Here is a 26,401-nt window from a genome sequence, read left to right as displayed (position 1 = left end):
CTGCAGACCATGATTTTTCATCATCATCATCAAACCTTTATTGGGATCACATACAAACATTCAGAATAAATAGGCCAGTGCGATCTCATCGCCATTTCAACAGTACAGTCATTTGCCAAAGGGAAGAGAAGGTGCACAATCTATTTCATCTCTGTGGGTCTCCAGCAAGGGCAGGATCTTGTAGCGTACTTTGGCGACAAAAAAATCGAATAGCGGAACTTAGCTACTGTCTTGGTGAGCTCCTGGTCTCTCCCCTGTAATAAGAAGCGTATAACCTCTGTCTCTGGTTTCCATGTCGGAATACATAGATGGTCTAGAAATTGTTGGCAGAGATCATCATACATTTTACATATAAGGACCATGTGAACTAGAGTTTCCACCAGGTGGGCATTGCATGGGCAGATCCTATCTCCTTCTGCCATACCCGCAAACCTACCCCAAACCATGATTTTCCCCTGCAGACATTCCCTGGCTGAACTAGCATCCCAGGTAGTTCTGTCCTTTTCCCTGAGACCGTAGACATCGGCTGCCAGAGTAGATAGCTCTGTGTTCCACTTGCTGGAAAATCTGTGAGGGGGTGTGTGCTCTAGTGCTCAGGCCCTGCTTGCTGTTTTCCCGTAGGCGTCTGCTTGGCCACTGTGAGAACATGATGCCAGACTAGATGATCCATTGGCTTGATCCAGCAGCCTCTTCTTTTGTTCCTACGACCTGGTATAAGGCACCACCCATTGAGCCTTCTGGGGGACTCCGTTCACATCAGCTTCCCACCTTCTGTCTTTCCGTCTTGAAGTCCTGGCAAGTCCTTTCTGAAAACGTGGATACCATGGTTTAGCATTGTAGGCTGGCAAAGACATTAATCAGTGCAAATCCTATATGTTTATTAAAAAACCCCTGTCCTCTGACTTTCTTGTTTTAGGACCTCGGAGGAAGGACCTTTAACGATGAATTTTATGGTTTGGTGTCTATATCCCGCCTTCCCATTGCTTCTCCCCCAGCCATTCAGACTTACTTTGCGCTGGCTCCGTTTGTGGTTTTATATCCTGTGGCTGGGATCCAAAGGTCTCCATACGATCTTCTGTTTGCGCACAGGGGCTTTCCAGCCTCCCTTTTTCGGTGGCAGCCCCCTGGGAAGATTGTGGAGGGGCTCCTGAGGCACAGGGGTCTGCAACTGGAAGGGAAAGCGAATAGCACCCTCTCCCTTTTGTTCATCTCTCTCTCTCTCTCTCTCTCTCTCTCTCTCTCTCTCTCTCTCTCACACACACACACACACACACACACACACACACACACACACAGAGGGCACAAGGATTCAGTATTCCTTCTGCAGCACAAAAACACCTTCAGCCTCCTTTTCGACTTGCTTTGCTTGAACACTTCCTGCCGTCTGGCTCCCTTTAAAAACTGGAACATCCTCTCCTCCTTCCTGCCCTCACCCCTCACCCCCTGGCCGAAGGCAAAGCCTCTTCTGGACAGCCATATATCCCCATCGTCTAGCAGATAACATAGGAAACTGCCATACGCTGAGCGAGACACTTGATCCCTCTTGTTCAGTGTTGTTTACACTGACTGGTAGCAGCTCCTCAGGGTTTCGGGCAGAGGGTCTCTCCCAGCCGAGCTTGGAGAAGCCGCCAGGTATTGAACCTTCTGCATGCGGAACAGGTGCTCTGCCACTGAGCCCATCGCCCCACCTTGTCCGCCTTTGAGATTGTGAGCCCTCTGGGGGCAGAGACTGCCAGTGCCATCTTCCGCACAGTGCCTGGCACAGTGCCAGTTCTTAACTACAGATCAGTGCTCTCCTTCCAAGCTGTTGGCGAGAGAACAGTAGCATCTTCAGGATTCCCAGGGGTCTCTTTCATGCCTGTTCCACCCAGAGAGCAGCAGAGCTCAAGGTAGCCACTGGGGTATGTGGGGCAGTGGTAAAGGTAAAGGGACCCCTGACCATTAGGTCCAGTCGTCGCCGACTTTGGGGTTGCGGTGCTCATCTCGCTTTATTGGCCGAGGGAGCCGGTGCACAGCTTCCGGGTCATGTGGCCAGCATGACTAAGCTGCTTCTGGAAAACCAGAGCAGTGCACGGAAACGCCGTTTACCTTCCCGCCGGAGCGGTACCTATTTATCTACTTGCACTTGACGTGCTTTCGAACTGCTAGGTGGGCAGGAGCAGGGACCGAGAAACAGAAGCTCACCCTGTCGCGGGGATTCGAACCGCCGACCTTCTGATCGGCCAGTCCTAGGCTCCGTGGTTTAACCCACAGCGCCACCCGCGTCCCGTGGAGCAGTGGTACATGGACACTTCTGGCTCTGGGGGGGTTCTAGGGAAGGCCCCTGAGATGCTGGCACCTACCGCCCACATCTTCTGCTCCTGTCCCCTCCAGTATTCTTAGTTGTGAACTGGGGAGGCGATGGAAGAAGATAAGCAGTAAAGCAGATGATTCCTCCCACGATGCTTTGCTGTCCTCCATACTGCCGCTCTCCTATTCAAGGGGGTTGAGAGATTCTGCCCTCCCTGCCAGTTCACTTAGCAAGCCTTGGTGGTGGCGGTAGAGCAGCCCCTTAAGCATGCAAAGGCCTGGAGAAAATGTCTCTGCCTCCCCCTCCTGTTTATTTGGGTGGCCTTCACATTTTTAGAACCCCCCCTGCGTTGTGGTTAATTAGTTATTCATTTGCATCCCACCTTTTCCCGCTAAAGAGCTTGAGGTGGCATGCATGAATTTAATCATTTAATCCCCACAGTAACCCTGAAAGGGAGCTTAGATGGAGAGGCAATGACTGGCCAAAGGTCACTCCCAGTGGGCTTCATGCCCAAGGGGAGATTTGAACCCTGGTCCTACTCTGACTCCCTTTTAACTGCCACACCGCATTTGCTCTCTGGCAATGGTTGTCTCTTTTCCTTGGAGGTCTCCCCCTTCCACACTTCCTGTTCTTCATTTGGTCTTGCATTGGTGAATTGGACTCTTAATATACGGAGCTGGGGAATGGCTCTCTTGCTATCCTGCAGAGGGGCACATGGACGACCTGCCTGTTCTCTTGGTCGCTCTGGAGGGAGACCAAGCGCCACAGATGTGCAGGGACTCAGTGCCTCTAATTAACAGTTTTACGCACAGTCTAGTAGCTGCTGTAAGGATACAGGCTTCTAATCTGCCTATTGCTTTGTTGTTGTTGTTTTGAACATAAATGTCTGAGGCTCCCCGTGGGTGATTTTCCCCTCAAGCTCAATGTTCTCTCTGAATTCAGGCTTGCCCAAGCTCCTCTGGACTTTTGAGGCATTGTTCTCTGCAAGTAAAAGTCCCCAGAGAAGGAAATTCCTCTCTATTGGGGGAAGTGTGTGTGTGTGTGTGTGTGTGTTGCGTTTTCAAGAGCCAGAAAGTTGCCTTCCCCCCCGCCTCCCGCACAGCTCTGTTTACAAAACATTTCCTTCCCAAGTTCCCAAATGATTTTGCCCGCGTGTGCCTTAAACGGGATGTAACAGGCTCCTGTCGAGTTTGTAAATGGCATTGAACAGGGCAGCAGGGGGCAAGTTCTGCAGCCTTAGTCAGTAACTAGTCTGAGCTGCAAGGTGTCTCCTGAAGAATTGCTGCCCCTTCAGCTCCCATCATTGTGTGTGTGTGTGTGTGTGTGAGAGAGAGAGAGAGAGAGAGAGAGAAGAAGAAGAAGTCGTCAGGTTGCTCTAAATGCACCTCCTCCCCATAGACATCACTTTCCAAATATTTCCACCAAATCGTCTTTACTGCATAGGTTTCTGGGCTAGTGGCTCAGTGGCTTAGAGAAGAAGTTAAGAATGAGAGCAAAGGACATCTAGCAGCCCTCAATGGCAAGCTTATTTATAATATTTGTTAGTTGCATTTCGCATGGAGTGACACAGATCAACTTGCATTGAAACCAGTTAGGAACTTCCAACAACGGTCTAAAAACACAGCTAAACAGATAAGACAGATAAGACTTAGAGGCCACAGTGCCACCATTCAAATCAAGGGCCGAAAGCCAAGGCAAAGAGAAAAGTCTTTGCCTGGAGCCTCCAAAAGATGGTGCCAGGCGAGACTTCCTGGGGAAAGCACCCCACAAGTGTAGAAAGGCCTGATCTCATGTTGCCACCCTCCTTTTATTTCCAAGTGGAAGCTTGTAAAAAAGGAGTCTGCGCAGCTAAGCAGGGCAGCTTGCAGCAGAGATCATCTTGAAATCCACACACCACCCAGGTTATTACTAAATGATGCTGGCAAGCAATAGCTAGGCACACTTCTTTTTTGTAATGAGATTTTTATTAAAGTTTTTCATAATACGATAAAATAGCTGCTACAAAAAATAGAAATAGAATAGGTAGAATACGGAGTCCTCTCTTAAAAGTAATTCTCCACTCACAAAAGATGGCTCATCCTAACTCTCACCTGGGATTGTTCCTATCTCTTCCCAGCCTTTTACACGTCTTAAGAGGGGCCTGATACACCAGACGTAAGGCAGCAGGGAAAGTCCTGAATTTTAACACCCCCTGTCCCTTTATTTTCCTCTGATTTTCAAACCCTAGAGCTGTTCTGTCGCTTCAGTTTCTGCACACGTTTTTATCTGCTATTACTGACTCCAATAACGTTGGCACCTGCCTCAAGCTTGTGGAACAACCGTCTCCCCCTTCTCCTCTGCCAGGAACGGCGTGAACGTCGAAGGGGCGACGCACAAGCAAGTGGTGGACCTGATCCGGGCGGGGGAGAAGGAGCTGATCCTGACGGTTCTGTCGGTGCCCCCCCACGAGGCCGACAACCTCGACCCGAGCGACGACTCTCTGGGCCAGTCGTTCTACGACTACACTGAGAAGCAGGCGGTGCCCATCTCCATCCCCACCTACAAGCATGTGGAACAGAATGGTGAGAAGTTTGTGGTGAGTACCAGCCCGGCTGGGGGGGTCCCTTTTGGGTGCCTGTGCCTCGTGACGGAGGGCTTTGGAATGCTCTGGCTTGTCTTTCTGCTCCCTGACTGGTATAGAGTCCGGCTAGCAAATGTTTGGGCAAAAGAGAGTGTTGGCCTTCAGTGTTTGCCCGTACGCAACTCTCCTGTCTGTCTCCTCGTCTCTGGAAGAGGAACGGGATTCCTCTTGTTTTCTAATGTGAAGGAGGGAAAAAACAGCAGGAGTCCCCTTTTCTCCAAACTGCTTGTGCAAGTCTTTGGCAACTCCACGCCTCATCCCCTAGCTTTCCGGCAAGCAGAAAGAACTCAAAGACACCACACATGACTGTGATGTCATTTTTCAGCAGCCATGGCTTTGCTCCCTAAGGATTCTGGGTGCTGTAGTTTTTTTAAGGGTGCTGTGACCTGTTAGGAGACACACACCCTTTCCCCTAGGAGCTACAATTCCCAGAGTTCCCTGTGAAAGAGTGATTGTTTGTTAAACCACTATAGTGGTACCTCGGGATACAAACACCTTGGGTTACAAATACTTCGGGTTACAAACTCCGCTAACCCGGAAGTAGTACCTCGGGTTAAGAATGTTGCCCCAGGGTGAGAACAGAAATCGCGCGGTGGTGGCAGCAGGAGGCCCCACTAGCTAAAGTGGTACCTCAGGCTAAGAACGGTTTCAGCTTAAGAACGGACCTCCGGAACGAATTAAGTTCTTAACCAGAGGTACCACTGTATAGGAATTGTCGCTATGGGAGGAGACTAGGGACCTCTTGACAACTCTTAACGCTCCCAGACTCCCAGATTTGATCTGGGTACGGCTCTCGCTGTATCTTCCAATGTCCAAGTCTCCATTTCTTGATATATTTAATAACAAGAACTCCAACTTACTTAACGCAAGTCTCCATTCAAGCAAGGCCACTGTTTCTCAGTGGTAGACTTTGCACATGGCAAGTCCCAGGTTCAGTCCCTCAAGGCATCTCCCGCGAGGGCTGCACAGGTCCCCTGCCTGAAACCCTGGAGAGCCTCTTCCTGTTGGTGTAGACAACCCTAAGCAGGATGGATTGAGAGGCAGAGCATCCTCTTGGCAGGCAGTGGTTCCAGGTTCAGCCCACGGCACAGGAACACCAGAAGAGCGTGATGGGTCTAATGCAGCGTCCTGCCCTCGCAGCAGCCAACCAGGTGCCCCTGGGAAGCCCACAAGCAAGACCTGAGCGCCAGCAGCAACTCTCCCTGCTTGGGATCCCCAGAGGTATTCTGCCTCTGACAGGGGAGGGTAGAACATAGTCATTTTGGCTAGTAGCCACAGGTAGCCTTATCCTTCATGACTTTTTCTAAGGGTAAGGCTGGGAAATTGCCAATAAACAGATGAATCCAAAACGATAAAATGGCTGTTTTGTTGTGGCTTGACAAAAATGGCAACCGATTTCATCAGGATAAGAGCAGGCTGTGTGCGCACACTGGGTGAATGCTTTGCGAAAGGCATTCCGCAACCCGTTTAGCTGCCATTGGCCTCACCTCTGAAGGAGAGGGCATTTGGAGCAAATTCTACTCTGACCCGACCTGGTGAAGGAAACATGACGATGTGTGATGCACCTCTGAGATTCCTCTTTTGGTGATGGAAAGAAAGCCAACCTCACTTTGGCCACATCCAGAGCAACATATTTAAAGCTTCCCCTGAAGAAGCCAGGAAACTGTAGTTTAAGGGTGTTCGGAATTGTAGCTTTGTGCATGGGTAAACTATGCTCTTAAAAAGCATCTTAAAAAGTAGAGACATCACCTTGCCAAGAAAGGTCCGTATAGTAAAAGCTATGGTTTTCCCAGTAGTGATGTATGGAAGTGAGAGCTGGACCATAAAGAAGGCTGATCGCCGAAGAATGGATGCTTTTGAATTCTGGTGCTGGAGGAGACTCTTGAGAGTCCCATGGACTGCAAGAAGATCAAACCTCTCCATTCTGAAGGAAATCAGCCTGGAGTGCTCAATGGAAGGACAGCTCCTGAAGCTGAGGCTCCAAGACTTTGGCCACCTCATGAGAAGAGAAGACTCCCTGGAAAAGACCCTGGTGTTGGGGAAGATGGAGGGCACAAGGAGAAGGGGACGACAGAGGACGAGACGAGATGGTTGGATAGTGTTCTGGAAGCTACCAGCGTGAGTTTGACCAAACTGTGGGAGGCAGTGGACGACAGGAGGGCCTGGCATGCTCTGGTCCAGGGGGTCACGAAGAGGCGGACACGACTAAACGACTAAACAACAACAACAAACTATGCTCCCAGGATTCTTTGGGGGAAGCGATGTCCTTTCAGTGTGTGGCCTGAATGCGACCTAGGTGCAGCAAAACGTGTTATCTGCATGGCCACTCCAGGGGGACTTCTTTGCCATTGGACTCCCCTCTGTGAAAACCACCGGCTGTCCTTATCCTGCTATGCACTGAGTAAAGTAGCCAGGATAAGGTGATTCTGTTGCAGAGGACACTCTGTCCGACTGTTTCTTCTGCCCAGGAGGAACCAAGGACGTCCCATCCCCATTCCAGAGCTGCTTCACGCTGCCTCTTTCGAACGTTCTCCAAAACATAGCCCACCCCTCGTGGGTTGCCATTGAAAAGCGGAGTTATTCCTGGTCATGTGCCAGCCCTGCAGGAGTGGGGCGTGTGCCCATCTGCTGTGCCGGCCTGTGCCAAAGCAGCCTGCTGCCCACGAACTCCCAAAGGACCCAGTGAAGCCTTCAGATCCCATCTGGTCTTGTGGGGTTTGGGACCTTTTAGCCTGTGCCAATTTGAAAGTGTGTGTGTGGCTATAAATTACTCATCAGTAATTGGAATGAGACAGCTTATTTATGGGCTCTGAGTACAGTGGGGAAGTTTGCTCACTGAACGGGCGAGACGGATGTTGCATTGATTTCCACCCCCTTCCTCTCTCCTCTCCCCCCCCCACTTGTGAAACAGGAACTATATTCCAAGGAGAGGCAAAGTGCTTGTTTAGAAAGGATCATGTGCTAAATTGGAGTCTGTGTGTTTGCTGACCTTTTTTTTTTTGCAAAATCTCAAAAAATATATATGAAGTTTTTGAACTATTTTTAAGGAAATCTAGACTTCCGACATTGGTTGCCATAAATCTGGATTTTCCCGGACATTTCAGCAATTTCTGCCCAGACACTGCTTCCGACTGCAGTATTCCGGCTGCGTCTAGAAAATTCCCGATGTATGGCAACCCTACCAAATAACATACTGGAGGGAGATCTGATTTTAGGGCAGAATTAAGAGGTTTGTTATTCCCCCCGCCCTGGGCAGTGCATCTCTATAGATTATGCAGTTACTTACGTTGTGTTATTCTCCTTAAGAAACAAATTAGAGTTTTTGATGGTAAGAACTTCAAGGTTTTTTTGGCACAGCTGGGCTAAGAGGACGGAATAACGAGAACGTGTGTGGGGTGTTTGAGAGCTTGGATAAGCAAAACAAGCTCAGTAGTAAAACACCTGCTTTGCATGCAGAAAGGTCCCGGTTTCCATCTCCTGGAGAGACTCTGCCAGCCAGTGTGGACAATATTGAGCTTGATGTGAGTCTTACTTGATGTAAGGCAACTTCCTGCTTACAAAAAGTTGATTGATAAGAAAAATATCCATAAACAGGAGTTCAAACAGCAACGTATTATATTTTTTTAAAAAACACAGTCAGGTAAACAGCCTGGGAGATAGCTGGGGCATTCTGCTTATCGACCCCCTAACTGGACCAAAGAGACCTGCCTTATTCCGAGTCAAGACATTGGTCCATCATGCGCAGTGTTGTCCGCACTGACCAGTATCAGCTCTCCAGGGTTTCAAGCGGGGAGTTTTCCCCATCCCTACCTGGGGATGCACAACCTTGATGGCAGAAAGTGAGGAGGAATTGTCAAACCTTTTAATGAGGGTGAAAGAGGAGAGCGCAAAATATGGTCTGAAGCTCAACATCAAAAAAACGAAGATCATGGCCATTGGTCCCATCACCTCCTGGCAAATAGAAGGGGAAGAAATGGAGGCAGTGAGAGATTTTACTTTCTTGGGCTCCATGATCACTGCAGATGGTGACAGCAGCCACAAAATTAAAAGACGCCTGCTTCTTGGGAGAAAAGCGATGACAAACCTAGACAGCATCTTAAAAAGCAGAGACATCACCTTGCCAACAAAGGTCTGTATAGTAAAAGCTATGGTTTTCCCAGTAGTGATGTACGGAAGTGAGAGCTGGACCATAAAGAAGGCTGGTTGCCAAAGAATGGATGCTTTTGAATTCTGATGCTGGAGGAGACTCTTGAGAGTCCCATGGACTGCAGGAAGATCCAACCTCTCCATTCTGAAGGAAATCAGCCCCGAGTGCTCACTGGAAGGACAGATCGTGAAGCTGAGGCTCCAGTACTTTGGCCTCCTCATGAGAAGAGAAGACTCCCTGGGAAAGACCCTGATGCTGGGAAAGATGGAGGGCACAAGGAGAAGGGGACGACAGAGGACGAGATGGTGGGACGGTGTTCTCGAAGCTACCAGCCTGAGTTTGACCCAACTGCGGGAGGCAGTGGAAGACAGGAGTGCCTGGCGTGCTCTGGTCCAGGGGGTCACGAAGAGGCGGACACGACTAAACGACTAAACAACAACAACCTGGGGATGCAGTCAGGATTGAACCTGGAGCCTTCTGCACTCAAAGCAGCTGCTCTACCCTTGAGCTACTGTCCTTCCCCAGCACTGTTGCTGGATCTGAGTACATCCTTCGGCAGTCCTTAATTGATGTTTTCTTTGTAACTGTTTATGGTTTTATTATACGTTTGCAATACACGGACTCGCCTTCACCTTGTTTCCCCCCTGCCCTTTTCCTGCCTCCTTCCCAGGTCTACAACGTTTACATGGCAGGCCGGCAGCTGTGTTCCAAGCGGTACCGCGAGTTCGCCATCCTGCACCAGAACTTGAAGCGGGAGTTTGCCAGCTTCACCTTCCCCCGCCTGCCGGGCAAGTGGCCCTTCTCGTTGTCAGAGCAGCAGCTGGATGCCAGGCGGCGGGGGCTGGAGGAATACCTTGAAAAGGGTACGCAGACAAGAGCACGTGTGTCGGGGAGGGGGCCGTTGGCATATTCTTCACTGACAGCCGATTCAGCTGAACAAACCACCGTTTGGTCAGCTGCTTCATTAGAAGTGGAGCTGAAACACAAGGTTTCAGAAAGGCTAATAATTTGATTTTTAAAAGTACCCCTGCAGCGAATTACGCCACAGATTTTGCATGCATTTATTTTATTATTTAGTTCTGAAACATTTATACACGGCTTGATTGTAAGAAGCAAACAAACCCAACTCAGCAAGCCTCAAAGAGGCTTTATATATATATATATATATATATATATATATATATATATATATATATATATAGACACACACACACACACACACACACACACACACACACCAATAAAAGTGTCAATAAGAAAAAACTAGCACCAGTAATTTAAGATTAAGAAATTTAAGCAACAGAACCTGTTTTCAGGGCAAGGTAACAAGTCATCCTCTTAAAAGAGGCATTCCTTATAAGGCTTGGCGGGGAGGAATTCCTTTTCGGAGCAGGTGCATTTTTTATTTAGAGTTACGAGAATAAGCAGATGCATTAAATCATGCAACTGGTTAGACCTCATTCGATCGATCACCTGGGAAATGTCTGTGGCCCCGCCCAGATGTGGCTGGACTCCAAGTCTCAGCAGCCGCAGAAGCCAGCATGGGCAAATGACGATGGGAGTTGTAGTCCCGAAAGCATCCAGAAGGCCTCTCAGGCTGCCCTGGAAGCTTTGAGAATTGAGGTCGATAGGAAACAGCCTTTGCCTCCCGTCCAGCCCTTCAGATTCCTCCTTTGGCATGGAAGTCTGGATAAGGCAGAAGGTGCAAAGATTATCCTGGGAGCACCCAGTCCTGTAGCTAAGGAGGTGTGCATTGGATCAGTACTGGATGGTGGGGCACTACCTCCCTCTCCATCCCCACATAAATTGCATTATCAGCCCACCTGGTAAGCACATAATACAGTCCCCTCCCCAGTTTTTTACAGGCTAAATGTTCTGGGGTGGCCTTGGAATCAGCAGGTGGGGGTCTGTGCTTGGCAGTGGGGCAGACCCACCACTCTGTTAATCTCCAAGGAACCTTGAAAACAATCCAGGGACTGAGACCTCCTCTTGTTCTGCCAGTTCCCTCTTCCTGCCCGTTAACTTTAATAATTTTTTTTTTTTTTTACCAACAACCAAAACACAAATAGTGAAACCCCCAGGTGGCTGATACATTGAGTATACATAATCAATAATAACATATTCAAATCAACCATATGTACAATTTTATATACGTTAACACTCCTCCACCCACAAGGTTTATTTAACTTCTAACATTTTAATTGCCCCAAATTGTTCAAACCTACCCAAATAATTCAATATCTTCTCAAGCTAATCCTCCTCTTTCTCACGGACCTTAAACCCTTTCATTCTGTCTATCTTCACAGTTAGATATTCTAAAATTATAATATTATTCAGTTTTTTTCTCCATTGGTTCACCTCTAACTCTTCTGCATTTTTCCAATTACTCGCTATAATCTGGCTGGCTGCAGTTACCATCAATTTTACCCATTTACATTCCTCTTTTGTTTTTAACTCAGTGCTACTCATACTAATAAGAACCGTTAATTTAGATATTCCTTCCTACCCACAGTTTCCGATATTTCTATACCAATCTGTTTCCAAAATTCATTAACTAATGGACAGTCCCACCACATATGACTGTACGTTCCCATCACTCCACATTTCCTCCAACAGTTCTTCCAGATTTTGATATGATATAACCTTACAGGTGTATAATGCCATTTTTGTATGAACTTCCTGCCCGTTAACTGAGCCGTTCTCCTTCCCTCTGCAGTGTGTTCCATCCGGGTCATCGGGGAGAGCGACATCATGCAGGAGTTCTTGTCAGAGTCAGATGAGGTAGGCGAGCAAAAAACCGGACGCTGCAAGGGAGGTGCCAGAGCATGTGCAGTTGATGCTTAAAGTGTGCCCTAGAGTGTTGGACAGGGACCTGGGTGGCGCTGTGGTCTAAACCACAGAGCCTAAGACTTGGCAGTCAGAAGGTCGGCGGTTCGAATCCCCGCAATGGGGTGAGCTCCCGTTGCTCTGTCCCTGCTCCTGCCAACCTAGCAGTTCGAAAGCACGTCAAAGCGCAAGTAGATAAATAGGTACCACTCCGGCGGGAAGGTAAACGGCGTTTCCATGTGCTGCTCTAGTTCGCCAGAAGCGGCTTAGTCCTGCTGGCCACATGACCCGGAAGCTGTACGCCGGCTCCCTCGGCCAATAAAGCGAGATGAGCGCCGCAACCCCAGAGTTGGCCACGACTGGACCTAATGGTCAGGGGTCTCTTTACCTTTAGAGTGTTGGACTAAGTCCTTGGAGACCAGGGTTCAAATCCCCACTTGCCCCTGAAACTCACTGGGTGACCTTAGGCCATTCCCTGCCCCTCAGCCTCACCTACTTCACAGGATTGTTGTGGGGATTAAATGATGAGGGACAGAACCATGCACACCATCTTGAGCTCTTTGCAGAAAATGGTGGGCTATCAGTGCAACAACATCCCAGTAAATAATAAACAAAAGGCTGAATGATGTTGGATAGAAATTAAGTGGTTTCCAGCTGTAATGCTTTAAGAGAATATGGAAAAAGGGTTATAAATAGGTAAAAATATAATTAAAATGATGTTGGATTGGAAATAAGTGGTATTAGCAACAAAGTTAATAAGAATATGCAAAAATGAATTGATAATGGATGAAAATACAGAGGTATAAAATGTTAAGTTATAGAGATAAGATAAATGAAAGAGGGTGAGGATTTGCTGATTTGATTATTTAAATGGGAATACAAGAAGGGGAGGTGTGAGGAGGTCAAAGAAACAAGCAAATGAGTTTTAAGTTATGAAACATGGAATTGTTTTTAATTTTTCTTATTTTTTCTGTGTGTTTATTTTTATTTCTTTTTTTCTTTTATTATGTGTTTTTGTATATTTGTTTTTGTAAAACTTTAATAAATATTTCTCAAAAAAATAAATAAATAAACAAAAGGCTGTCGGTTCAATCCCCGGCTTCTCTCATCAAGGTGTTTAGAGCTTTGAGAAGCTCAGCAAAGACTTTTCCTGCCAGGCATTTCAGGAGAGTTGGGAAATCACGTGTGTCTTGAGTTCTTAGTTGTTGTTTTTTCAAAAACTAGCACCCACACTCCTGCTTTCTGTTTAAGTGGATTGGCCCATCACATTTCATTTCATTTTTATGAGCGGCATACTTTGAGCCTCTTTGCGGAGGACATAGTTGGCAGAAGAGCGGGACAGACATCTCAACAAACGGGAAAAGCAGAACAAGGCGTCCTGGGGGGGGGGGGAAGGCCCCCACCTGTACGTGCATATCGAACCTCCTGTGTGGGTGTAGATAGAAGCTGCCCTTCCGGAGCAAGAACTTGCTTGGCCCTCCAGGCAAAGAGCCTTCTGAGACATGGGGCTTGGGGACCCAGGCGCCTCAAAGAGCTCCATCCTCTGTATCAACCGTCTCGGGTCCAGCCATCAGCAGCGTAGGCCCTGTGGGTGGTGCCACTGCCACGGGGGGTTGCCTGACCTGTCACAGGGGTTTTTTAGTGGTAGTTCCTCGTTTGTGGGGAACACCCCCACCCACCCCCAACACCCACCCACACCTATTCACCCAGGCATTTGATAGCTGAGAGTTCCCTTCCTGGAAATTCTGAAATTATTTAAGGACAAGTGATGGCTTTTATGAGTTTTAAATTGTTTTTTTAGAAGGTTGTATTTAAGCTTTTTAAAGACGTCTTAGTTGTATTAGTATCGATCCTTTTGCTGCCCTGGGCTCCTTTGGAGCAGGGTATACTTCTAAAAGTATAAGGGACACGGGTGGCGGTGTGGGTTAAACCACTGAGCCTAGGACTTGGCGATCAGAAGGTCGGCGGTTCAAATCCCCGCGATGGGGTGAGCTCCCGTTGCTCGGTCCCAGCTCCTGCCAATCTAGCAGTTCGAAAGCACATCAAAGTGCAAGTAGATAAATAGGTACCACTCCGGCGGGAAGGTAAACGGCGTTTCCGTGCGCTGCTCTGGTTCGCCAGAAGCGGCTTAGTCATGGTGGCCACATGACCCGGAAACTGTCCTCGGACAAACGCCGACTCCCTCGGCCAATAAAGCGAGATGAGCACCGCAACCCCAGAGTCGGCCACAACTGGACCTAATGGTCAGGGGTCCCTTTACGTTTACCTATACAGTGGTACCTTGGGTTACATACGCTTCAGGTTACATACGCTTCAGGTTACAGACTCCGCTAACCCAGAAATAGTACCTCGGTTTAAGAACTTTGCTTCAGGATGAGAACAGAAATCATGCAGCAGCGGCGCAGCAGCAGCAGGAGGCCCCATTAGCTAAAGTGGTGCTTCAGGTTAAGAACAGTTTCAGGTTAAGAACAGACCTCCGGAACAAGTTAAGTTCTTAACCTGAGGTACAACTGTACTTCTAATGAATTGTGTGCAGAAGGGTGTCCCCCATGATACAGGGAAGACACAGTCCACCCCCTCTCATTATGGTGGGACCAAAGGCTTTTCCAGACTGGTGGCTGCCCCATACCCTTTTAGGCAGGCTTAATTCCCCCAGCCTCTCATGCTAGGAAAGAATCCAGTTTGATAATGCAGGGTTCCACTTGACTAGGTGCAGGGAATTCTTGGCCGTCTAGATGTTGCTGAACTACGTCTCCCATCACCCCTAGCCATTGGGCATGCTTGCTGGGGCTGATGGGAGCTGCAGTTCAGCAACGTCTGGAGGGCCAAAGCTCTCCTCCCCACCCCTAAACGGCCTCAGTCCTGTATACCTGAAGGAGCGTCTCCACCCCCATCGTTCTGCCCGGACACTGAGGTCCAGCGCCGAGGGCCTTCTGGTGGTTCCCTCCCTGCGAGAAGCCAAGTTACAGGGAACCAGGCAGAGGGCCTTCTCGGTGGTGGCACCTGCCCTGTGGAACGCCCTCCCACCAGATGTCAAAGAGAACAACAACTACCAGACTTTTAGAAGACGTCTGAAGGCAGCCCTGTTTAGGGAAGCTTTTAATGTTTGGTGTATTACTGTATTTGCTGGAAGCCGCCCAGAGTGGCTGGGGAAACCCAGCCAGATGGGCGGGGTATAAATAATAAATTATTATTATTATTGGCTCCCCTCTCTTTCCCCCTCTCTTTGCGACATTGCTCCTCATAGCTGAGGATCCTTTCCTTCTGCCATTGAGAAACCAGATTTTAAAACCTGGGACTGGAGCATGAGAGGCATACCGTAAACAAAAATAAATAAATCCTGGCTTTATCTTCCCACCCTTGCACCCTAGAACTACAACGGCGTGTCGGACGTGGAGCTCAGAGTGGCGCTTCCGGACATCACGACAGTGACCGTCCGGGTCAAAAAGAACAGCACCACGGACCAGGTGTATCAGGTGAGGAGGGCAGGGGGGCATCTACCCTGTTTCCCTGAAAATAAGACAGTGTCTTATATTAATTTTTGCTCCCAACGATGCACTAGGTCTTATTTTCGGGAGATGTCTTATTTTTCCATGAAGAAGAATATGGTACATATTGATTGTCTAACTACAACTAATCCAGAATGCGGCAGCTAGACTGGTGACTGGGGGCGGCCGCCGAGACCATATAACACCGGTCTTGAAAGACCTACATTGGCTCCCAGTACGTTTCCGAGCACAATTCCAAGTGTTGGTGCTGACCTTGAAAGCCCTAAATGGCCTCGGTCCAGTATACCTGAAGGAGCGTCTCCACCCCCATCGTTCTGCCCGGACTCTGAGGTCCAGCGCCGAGGGCCTTCTGGCGGTTCCCTCATTGCGAGAAGCAAAGCTACAGGGAACCAGGCAGAGGGCCTTCTCGGTAGTGGTGCCCGCCCTGTGGAACGCCCTTCCAGCAGATGTCAAAGCGATAAACAACTACCTGACATTCAGAAGACATCTTAAGGCAGCCCTGTTCAGGGAAGTTTTTAACGTGTGATATTTTACTGTATTTTTGGTTCTTATGGAAGCCGCCCAGAGTGGCTGGGGAGGCCCAGCCAGATGGGCGGGGTATAAATAATAAATTATTATTATTATTATTATTATTATTATTATTATTATTATTATGAGTCAGCCAGACTCCGTCATGGCAGAGCGAGCAGCAGGCGGCAGCTTATCCTGGCGGCGGCACAGGCTCTCTGATTTAAAGAGACCTCGCACTGCCTGAACAGCTCCGGTTGCGCTGCAGCCAATCAGTGAGCTGCGCGGCGGCATCCGCCGCTATGATCCAGAGGAGTCGGACGCCTTATGGTAGCTTCGGGGGCCTTATATTCCGGGGAGGCCTTATGTTCAGGGGAGGCCTTATTATCGGGGAGGTCATATTTTCGGGGGCATGCCTTATATTACAGCGAGAGGCAAAACTGGAAGTAGGTCTTACTTTTGGGGAAACAGGGCAGGAAGTGCGATTCCTCACTGGCAACAGAGAAAGAAAGAAACAAACAGGCTCGGATTTCTTTACTCTATGCACTGCTTTTGTTTTTAAGGAAGACTCCTTAGACTTTTTAAAATGTGAGAAGCTGCCTTCTACCGAGCCAGCCTCTTGTTCCATCCAGCTCAGCAGTGTCTGCACAGACAGGCAGCAGCTGTCTCGGGTTTCAGACAGAGGGTATCTCCAGGCCTAACTTCTGCCCGTGACGCACTGAGTCGTTTGTGTGGGAAAACTCCACCCTGAGAGACATGAAAAGGGAAGTGTGGGGCACCCTTCGTGGCTGTCTGCACCGGGGTGTGCCATTATGAGTGGCTCTTTGCCTGTCTCCAGGAGCAGAATGAGGCCTTGGCAGGCTCTCCGCGCCAAGCAGAGGAAGCTAGAAGGCCAGGCCATTGTCGCCAGCCTTTCCCACCCCTGCTCAGTTCAAAGCCCCAGCCCTTTCCTCCTCCTCCTCCTCTCACACCTCCCCCACCGCCTTAATATTGGGAATTGAAACTGGCTGAATTGCAAAGAGCTGACCTAACCGTCTCCAAAGCCTGAATCACTTTGCAAGAAGAAGCTGCACTCAGTCCTTGCTCTAAAACAGCCTTTCTCAACCTGTGGGTCCCCAGATGTTGTTGAACTACAACTCCCATCACCCCTAGCTAGCAAGGCCAGAGCTCAGGGATGATGGGAGTTATAGTCCAACAACATCTGGGGACTCACAGGTTAAGAACCGCTGCTCTAAAATAACAAGCAGATGTGGGGGTTGGGTCAGGCTTCATGCCTCTGGCCTCAGAGTCTGGCTTGAGAATTAGCAGCTCACCCACTTTTCATCATCATCATCATCATTATTATTATTACTATTACTGTTGTAACATAAGAACCTTTACAAACAGCCCTAAGGTACAGTGAAACCTATTACGATTATTACTTATTAATTTATTACTCGCCATTCACTCTAAGGCAGGGTTACCCAACCTTGGGTCTCCAGCTGTTTTTGGACTACAACTCCCACCACTCCTAGCTAGCAGGACCAGTCACCAGGGATGATGGGAATTGTAGACCCAAAACAGCTGGAGACCCAAAGTTGGGAAACACTGCTCTAAGGTGCCAGGATGGGCCACAGCATTAAAAGCAAATGAAAACATCTTGGCTAACAGAGTGAGCCCCTGTCTGCATTCAGCCCTGTCAGTTGGTCACTCCACAGTGTGACAGAATTGACACGTATAATGTAATCTAGCAGTGTGTGCATATGTAGATAAATACTGAGTTGAAAGGGGTTTTCTATTCATGTTTTTATTGTAATAATAATGACCTCTATTAACAACCCAAAGGTGCAACAGCAGGGTATTTCATCACACTGTGTCCAAACCATAAGAAATAAAGTTGCACCAGCTGACATAAAAGAGTTCTGGGTCCTCTGTCCTTCTGGAGGCATGCAACTGATGTTATTTCTTCCTGCTATAGCCAAAGTCCATACATTCGTATATGACACAAAGACAGAGGTAGATTTTCTGAAAGGTTTTCCACTGCTGGGCTGTTGAAATCCCAGCTGCAGTTAACGTCTGTGGAGTGACCAGTTTTCACATTATCAGACTGCGTACTCAGTGGCGACAGTGGTGGGAAGGCCTGAACAGGCGATTTGAGCTATTTGAGCTGTTTATTGATATAATTTGAGATATTTATTCATGTGCTTGAGACCAGAATAACGAAACCCAAGGGCACCAAAGATGGAAGAATGTTCTGCAAGCGACAACCCTGCCAGCCGTTCTGTGTGTGTATTAGCATCCCTTGAAGAGACAGTCGTGTGCCCAGAGGAAGCCCTGCTGTGCCTTCCACTGTCCCAGGGACTACCCCCCCCCCCAGTTTGTCTGATGCTTATTCTTTCTCTTCTTGCCCTGCAGGCTGTTGCTGCCAAAGTTGGGATGGACAGCACAACCGCCAACTACTTTGCCTTGTTTGAAGTGATCAATCACTCTTTTGGTGAGGCCTGAAGCCGGGTGGGAGGTTCAGAGTGTGTGGGGTGTGTGTCTTTCTTCTGCATGTTCAGAGATTTCATCTTGAGCCCCTTCCCTAGGAGGGAAAAGCTCAAGCAGCAGACAAAATCCAGAAAAAACCGAGAAACTGCTAAGTGGGGGGAAATGCATGATACCTTTATAAGATTCTACACGTTGCGGAGGAAGCACCATATTTTTCGCTCTATAAGACGCACCAGACCATAAGACGCACCTAGTTTTTGGAGGAGGAAAACAAGAAAAAAAATATTCTGAATCTCAGAAGCCAGAACAGCAAGAGGGATCGCTGCGCAGTGAAAGCAGCAATCCCTCTTGGTGTTCTGGCTTCTGGGATAGCTGTGCAGCCTGCATTCGCTCCATAAGACGCACACACATCTCCCCTTACTTTTTAGGAAGGAAAAAGTGTGTCTTATAGAGCGAAAAATACGGTAAATGAACTTTTCTCTCTTCCCACAACCCAGAATATTGTAATTCAGGGCCACCCACTGGAATTAGGAAGTGAGATTGGTTAAAAAGGATCTGGTGCGAGTTTAGGCATCTTTGTCTGTGGATCCGTGGGGGGAGCGGGGAGTTAAATGAGCACCCTCTGCATATGTGTTACCAATTCTTCACTTCCTCCTCCCCCTGCCCCACATTTCTGCATCCCCCCCACCACACAGTGCGGAAGCTGGCGCCCAACGAGTTCCCCCACAAGCTCTACGTGCAGAACTACACCTCGGCCGTGCCAGGGACCTGCCTGACGATCCGGAAGTGGCTCTTCACCACGGAGGAGGAGGTCCTTCTGAACGACAACGACCTGGCGGTCACCTATTTCTTCCACCAGGTGGGCGCCCTCGGGCGGTCTCTGTGCTCACACGGTCTTTGTGTATGTGTGTCCGTCCGTCTCTTCACGGGCTCTTCTTTTTGAAGACGCTCCCGGATTGCAGAGGGTCTCACACGAACAGTACCTGTAGAGACACGAGAGGACCATATGCGACATGTCATGTTGCAATCTTTCCAGGGAGCGGGAGAAGGAGGTAAAAGGCAGCTGGGGTAGCATGAACAGAAGTGTTTAAAATTATACATGGCATAGTGACAGTGGGCAGAGAGAAGTTTTCCTCCCTCTTTCAGAATACAGTCATACCTCGGGTTACAGACTCTTCGGGTTGCTTTTTTTCGGATTATGGACGCGCCGAAACCTGGAAGTACCGGAACGGGTTACTTCTGGGTTTTGGCGGTCGCACATGTGGAGAAGCGCTAAATTGCACTTTGCGCATGTGCAGAAGTGCTGAATCGCAACCCGTGTGTGTGCAGACGCAGCACTGCGGGTTGCGAACCCTGCGGGTTGCGAACGTGCCTCCTGCACGGATCACGTTCGCAACCCGAGCGTCCACTGTACTACAAGTGACTCGCATCTTACACAGGGGTTTATGTCCCTGCCTACTGCGCATATGAGCCTACTGCACATATGAGCAAAATTGTGCAAGCCAGAAACCCCTGGAACTGGGCCCACTCACTGCAAGGGTGCAGGGCTGCTTGCTTGCCTTTGGGAAGGAGGTGCCAGGGCCAGAAGTCCAGCACCTTGCTCACCTGGCTTTGGGAAGGTGGCATGGGGACTCTGGGGTGCTGCCATTGCATATTAGTGCAGGGGTGTGTGTGTGTGTGTGGAATAAATAAATGCAGAGTGGGTTTCCTCCACTCTCCATTTATTTATGTATTACGCCCCCCCCCCACAAAGCTGCAATCGCAAAAGTAAAATGTAGGTAAGTTGCAAGTTACCTGTACTTTGCTTTCTTTACAGGCAGTCAGCAGACCATTAAAACATTCTATAACGATCAGCAGTTACTTTGATAAAACTAATAACAATGCACATTAATAAAGCTGACACAGAATCAAAATGCTAGACTGTATGTCAGGCGGTCATAGGATGCCTATTAAAAATACCTTTATATAATAATAATAATAATAATAGTAATAATTTATTATTTATACCCCGCCCATCTGGCTGGGCTTCCCCAGCCACTCTGGGCAGCTTCCAACACAATATTAAAATACAGTAATGCATCAAACATTAAAAGCTTCCCTAAACAGGTCTGCCTTCAGATGTCGTCTAGAAGTCTGGTAGTTGTTGTTCTCTTTGACATCTGGTGGGAGGGCGTTCCACAGGGCAGGCACCACCACCGAGAAGGCCCTCTGCCTGGTTCCCTGTAACTTGGCTTCTCGCAGGGAGGGAACCGCCAGAAGGCCCTTGAAGCTAGACCTCAGTGTCCGGGCTGAACGATGGGGGTGGAGACGCTCCTTCAGATATACTGGACCAAGTCCGTTTAGGGCTTTAAGCATAAGGACTAGAAACTTGGAAGTCCTAATGACAGGACGTCAGGAGCTGGCGTGGCGTTTGAAGCAAAACACGGAGATTGACAGTGAAGTGGAATGGAGGGTGACCAAAGCTGGTCTAGGCATACCTGGGTGATCTTGTGGTAGCCGAGCCAAGGAGAAACAAAAAATACTGGCGTCGGCCCTAGTCGAAGAACCAGGCCGGTCTCTGAATGCTTCTTATGTCATCCAGGCTGTTGATGACGTGAAGAAGGGGTACATAAAAGCAGAGGAGAAGTCCTACCAGCTGCAGAAGCTCTGTGAGCAACGGAAGATGGTCATGGTAAGGGAAGTCCCCTACCCCCCCCCATTCGGAGAAAGGCATTCTGGGATGTGGGCTTTGCTGTTCCTGCCTGCTGGGCTGTAGCGCCTGGAAGCAGCGAAATACCTTTTTCTGTATCGTATGCAGAATTTTGTATCCTTTCCCTCTCTCTTGATTGGTATTTCATGTTTAGAATTGATCACATTGACTGCATCAAGTTAATAAAGTTTTAATCTTGGCGATGGATGGGATTGGATCGGAAATCAAAAGAGCGGCATCATCTGCAAATAAGCTGATTTTATGCTGTGCATTTCATAGCCCTTAATGTCTGAAAACCTCCCTCGCTGCTGTTGCCAGAGGTTCCCTAGTAATGAATAGCCAAGAGCAGCAGTGAGAGGACAGCCTCGTTTTTGTGCCTTTTCCAATTTTAACGTTGGCGTTTTCAAAGACGTTTAGTCTAATGCTGGTTATGCTTTCCTAATACAGTTAAATTTTCTATTGATTTTAATCTATTAAAAGAAAATGTTAAGTAGGAAGCCGATAAAGGAAAGAGGGGAGAGAACTGTACACACACAAAAAATACTTTTAGATAGGAGAGTTAAAATGGAGTGAAGTGAATTACAAGGCGATACGCCATTTATTATTTTACTGTTCCAACATTGGATGGACAGGGTTGGAAAGCATTTTATCGAGGCTTTTAAATCCTCTTAAACGAGCAAATAAATGGGCAAGCATCGCTTTATAATTAACCCTAAGAAGTGGGATGTGGGAGCAGCGCTGACTGTGCTTGATTGGCTGGCCTTTCAGCCAATCAGATTAGAAAGCAGGGAGGGTGCATCCTCTATCCCCCCTCACTTCCTGCGGCCTCCTCCCCTGCAGTACCTGAACATGCTGCGGACCTGCGAGGGTTACAACGAGATCATCTTCCCGCACTGCTCCTGCGACTCGCGGCGGAAGGGTCACGTGATCACAGCCATCAGCATCAAGCACTTTAAACTCCATGCCTGCACCGAGGAGGGTCAGCTAGAGGTCAGCCGCCAGGGGTCCCTGGCTGGGGCGGTTGGGGTGGGTCTCCGCAGCGGGGCGAGAGTGGCTGAAATGCCCCCACACCCATGGAGGTTCCCTCTCGTTCTCTCTCATTGACACCTCTGCCTCCTCTCCGCTCTCCCAGAACCAGGTAATAGCCTTCGAATGGGACGAGATGCAGCGATGGGACACCGACGAGGAGGGCATGGCGTTCTGCTTCGAATACGCGCGGGGGGAAAAGAAGCCACGCTGGGTGAAGATCTTCACCCCTTACGTAAGTGTGGGCCGACGGGGAAGACAGCGAGGCATCGGGGAGGCGGCAGGGGCACGGAATATCTAGCGATGCTTTTGGAGCTGCCACCAGGGGGCACCAGCCTCTGATCTTTTGGGGGGAAGAGGCGTCTGGTCGGTTCAGCTGCGGCTGGGATGGCGTAGCCGAATGAGAGGTGCAAACCCTCAGTCCTGAGAGATGGTTGTGTTTTCTCTTTCTCTCTCTCTCCCACCCCATTGCAGTTTAACTACATGCACGAATGTTTTGAGCGAGTGTTCTGCGAGCTCAAGTGGCGGAAAGAGGTGAGGAGTCACGTTTGGTGTCATCATATATCGTGATGCAAAGCGTGTTTTTGCCTTCCACAAGGAGATCTCTTCCCCTACGGTTCTCGGTGCGCAAGACTGGCAAAACTTGTCTGCCAGGTTGGGAAAGGGTTTTGCAAAGTGGTCCTGCAGCAGCCACTAAGAGATGCTCCTTTCAGGAGAGGGCAGAGACCCTGTTCATTCCTATCGCTGTCTTCTGCTTGGCTGGGCCCTGCTTGGAGGCTTCCTATTAGAGCAGCGGTTCTCCACCTGTGGGTCCCCAGATATTGTTGGACTACAACTCCCATCATCCCTGAGCTCTGGCCTTGCTATCTAGGGGTGATGGGAGTTGTAGTTCAACAACATCTGGGGACCCACAGGTTGAGAAAGGCTGTAATAGAGCATCTGGTTGGCTATTTTGCGAACAGGATGCTGGACTAGGTGGTCCCTCTTTGGCCTGATCCGGTAGGGCTTGTCTTATGAGTAACAGTGTGGAGGGCTCTCGCCTTCATCATCATCATCATCAAAATAAATTTTTATTTATATCCTGCCCTTCCCAGTTCAAAAACCGGGCTCAGGGCGGCTAACAACAAATTTAAAACACTTAATTGTAAAAGCAGCATAAAATACAGTATAAAAACATGAACAATAAAAATCAAAAATCAATTTAGGGGAAATAAGCATTGTTTAATCCCCAGGGCTAGCTGGCTGAATTGGTCCTACTTGGGCCAGTGAGGCGGCCAGGGGAGAATTAGCTGTGGGGTCTCAGAGTGGATGATCTTCATAAAAGGGGAGGGAAGAGAAGGGAAATAAAAGATCAGGCTGAATTCAAATTAAAAGCTAGGTGGAATAGCTCTGTCTTTCAGGCCCAACGGAAGGAGGTTAAATCCTGCAGAGCCCTGGTCTCATGGGACAGAGCATTCCAGCAGGTCGGGGCCATCACTGAGAAGGCCCTGGCCCTGGGGGAGGATAGTCTGGCCTCCTTAGGGCCCGGGACCTCTAAGCTATGGTTATTCATGGACCTTAAGGTCCTTTGCGGGGCATCCCAAGAGAGGCGGTCCCGTAATTATGAGGGCCCTAAGCCCCACCTGTGGACTTGCTGGAAGAATCTGTTTACCCACCGTGAGAAAGAAGCTGTTGAATTAGAAGAGCCCTTCGGCCTGATCTAGCTTCAGGGCTCTTATGTGGCACGTGCAAGCCAAGAACTGGATGAGCTGCCATTTTTATTACTGGTGGGAGCCGGTGGAACGCTGCCTCCGAATTCCTGGTTGCCTCCTTAGTCTTCCCACCCCACCTAGTGCACCTCCAGATGTTTCGGACTCCCACAATCCCCTGCCGGCATAGCCATGTGACGTTGGGGCTGGCAGGAACAGTGCAGGTGGTCAGAGCCCATTTGGAGGTGCGCCTGGTTTGGGGAAGACAAGCGATCTGCCAAGGTGGACCTCAAGAGGTTTGATTGGAAGGGTGGAGGAAGAGGCGGGGCTGACACCTCTGCTCCTGGAGCTGATTGGCCGCCGCTCGCTTCCATACTTCCTCTTAAAACAATCCTGTCCTTTCAAAGGTGGAGGAAGAGGCGACAGACAAGGATAACAAGAACTGCAGTAAAGACAACATGTGCAGCAAGGTAAGGGGATGAGGACCCTCCCAACCCCCCAGTTTTCTAGCGCAAGTGCAGGATAAGAGCTCTGCTTCTTTTCCGTGTTGTGCGGAACGTGTTTGAGGTTGGGAAGAGCTAACCCCCCTCTCTGGTCTGCTTCAAAGAGGCGCCCCATTTCAAACTGGGCCGAGACGTCTTCCAAGACTTGATCTGGCTCAAAACAGCAGTTTCTAAGTGTTGCTAATAATATTAATAGGGACACGGGTGGCGCTGTGCTCTAAACCACAGAGCCTAGGGCTTGCTGATCAGAAGGTCGGCGGTTCGAATCCCCGAGACGGGGTGAGCTCCCGTTGCTCGGTCCCTGCTCCTGCCAACCTAGCAGTTCGAAAGCACCTCAAAGTGCAAGTAGATCAGCAGGTCTGGTGGGAAGGTAAACGGCGTTTCCGTGCACTGCTCTGGTTCGCCAGAAGCGGCTTAGTCCTGCTGGCCACATGACCCGGAAGCTGTACGCCGGCTCCCTCGGCCAATAAAGCGAGATGAGCGCCGCAACCCCAGAGTCGGTCACGACTGGACCTAATGGTCAGGGGTCCCTTTACCTTTAATATTATTAATAAAGTTAAGCCTGCAGCTTCCTGCGGGAGTTCGTTCCATTCTGGGGATTGCGCCTAAGGCCAAAATTGCAAACAGCCAAAGCAGGTTGGGTTCGTTGGTGGGTGGGGTTGCCAAAGTCATTCCCCCCAGAACCCTGCTCTCTTTCTGCCCCCCTTTATTTATATATTTCCCGCCACACATGTCAAGCTGAATGCGCACGAGTTTAACGTGCATACATTGTGGGCTTAGCATAATAATAATTTGCAGTTGAAGTGGTAATTGGCGTGGCCCAGTGGTCAAGGATTTGGGAATCCCAACATCATCTGTGCACCACGGGTGGTCCTTCCCCAATCCCTGCTTTGAAAGTGCACTTCTGAGCATGCCCAGTATCACTTTTCCTGCTTGGAATCTTGGGATTTGTAGTTTCTTTGCCTGGAGAAACTGACTTTCCATCACTCCAGGGCAAGGCGGTGTGTGCCTGAGCCCAAGCTGAGGACCTGGGTCTGCTGGCCGGCCGGCCAACCTCCTTTTATTAACTTTCGCCTCCTGCTGTTCCCCCGCCGCTGAAGGTGGCCATGAAAGCCCCTTCCGAGGATTTTGTCAGTGTTCACCAGGAATGCTTTCGCAACCCTGGCAGCTTTTAAGGCAGATTTTGTGGGGAGGGTCTGTCTCCGTAGATCACTTTTTCCATTGCTTCTCTTGGTATCTCAGCCGTCGTTCTCTCTCTTTTGGTCTCCTTTCCAGAACATCTTTCAGATGATGCGGACACAGCACAGAGACATTACGACTTAGCCTCGCGGCCGCCATGGACAAAAACAGACAACCACACACAGACACACACACACAGACAGACAGACCGAGAAGCAAAACGTATTATCCCTTTCCCCGCCCCCCCTTCCTGAAAATTAACACTTTTAAAAACGAAAAAGAGAGAGGGGAAAATGGTTTATTGTATTAAAGCCCTTAAAACTAAATATTAATAATACCATTTGTGAATTTCATGTTAAATCAACTGGGGGGGGCGGGGGGGGGCAGGCAGGGATCCAGCCAAGCTGTTGGAAGCAGGAAGGGTGGGAAGAGAGGGAGATGGGAGCGGGGAATCCCGTTTCTTACCACCGAAAATTATGGGGGGGTCTTCTCCCCCCCACAGTTTGCCCCCCTTCCTGTTGTTCAAAGATGGACTCTGCTGAGGGTTTATTTCTGTTCTTTCCTTTTCCTTTTTTTTTTTTAAACAAACTGGATATAGAAATGTACATCCATTTGCACTGTTTGGACATATATATGTATGTATGTAAAAAAAAATTATATATACAAACTATCACACACGTATATACATATATATATAATTTCATCTCGGCGGCCATTTAACTTTCAGAATGCTTACATTTCTACACGGAGTTTTCCTTCCTCCGGAATTTGTCACGGTGGTGCTTCTTTTTCCTCTCGTAAAAAATAAATAAATCTGGAACCAGGAAGAGAGGGGGCGGGAATGGAAAACAGCATTAAAGGAGCTGCCTTTGCTCTCATTCATAGGAATTAACTGGAGCCGAAACAAATTTCAAATGCCATCATTGTCCAATCCCACATTCTGAAACC

The 26,401-nt window shown here is 49.0% G+C and overlaps 1 protein-coding gene across 2 annotated transcripts in view; it reads left to right on the top strand.

Moving 5' to 3' along the window:
* The window catches only part of SNX27 (sorting nexin 27), a 44,084-nt gene extending 18,305 nt beyond the window's left edge, over positions 1 to 25,779 (top strand). For both annotated transcript variants that reach the window (XM_083591224.1, XM_083591225.1), the window contains exons 2-13: positions 4,634 to 4,865; positions 9,728 to 9,920; positions 11,774 to 11,838; positions 15,255 to 15,359; positions 18,294 to 18,372; positions 19,064 to 19,227; positions 20,950 to 21,039; positions 21,898 to 22,047; positions 22,190 to 22,318; positions 22,558 to 22,617; positions 24,179 to 24,241; positions 25,550 to 25,779. In XM_083591224.1, coding sequence (XP_083447350.1) covers positions 4,634 to 4,865; positions 9,728 to 9,920; positions 11,774 to 11,838; positions 15,255 to 15,359; positions 18,294 to 18,372; positions 19,064 to 19,227; positions 20,950 to 21,039; positions 21,898 to 22,047; positions 22,190 to 22,318; positions 22,558 to 22,617; positions 24,179 to 24,241; positions 25,550 to 25,597 — 1,378 coding nt within the window. In that variant the 3' untranslated portion in view covers positions 25,598 to 25,779. The remainder of the gene's footprint in view (positions 1 to 4,633; positions 4,866 to 9,727; positions 9,921 to 11,773; positions 11,839 to 15,254; positions 15,360 to 18,293; positions 18,373 to 19,063; positions 19,228 to 20,949; positions 21,040 to 21,897; positions 22,048 to 22,189; positions 22,319 to 22,557; positions 22,618 to 24,178; positions 24,242 to 25,549) is intronic.
* The last annotated feature ends 622 nt before the right edge of the window (positions 25,780 to 26,401 follow it).

The sequence above is a fragment of the Podarcis filfolensis genome, assembly GCF_964270895.1.
Source record: "Podarcis filfolensis genome assembly, chromosome: 16".
Lineage (NCBI taxonomy): Eukaryota > Metazoa > Chordata > Lepidosauria > Squamata > Lacertidae > Podarcis > Podarcis filfolensis.
Note: the sequence above shows the minus strand (reverse complement) of the source record. Positions and strands in the feature narration are given on the sequence as shown.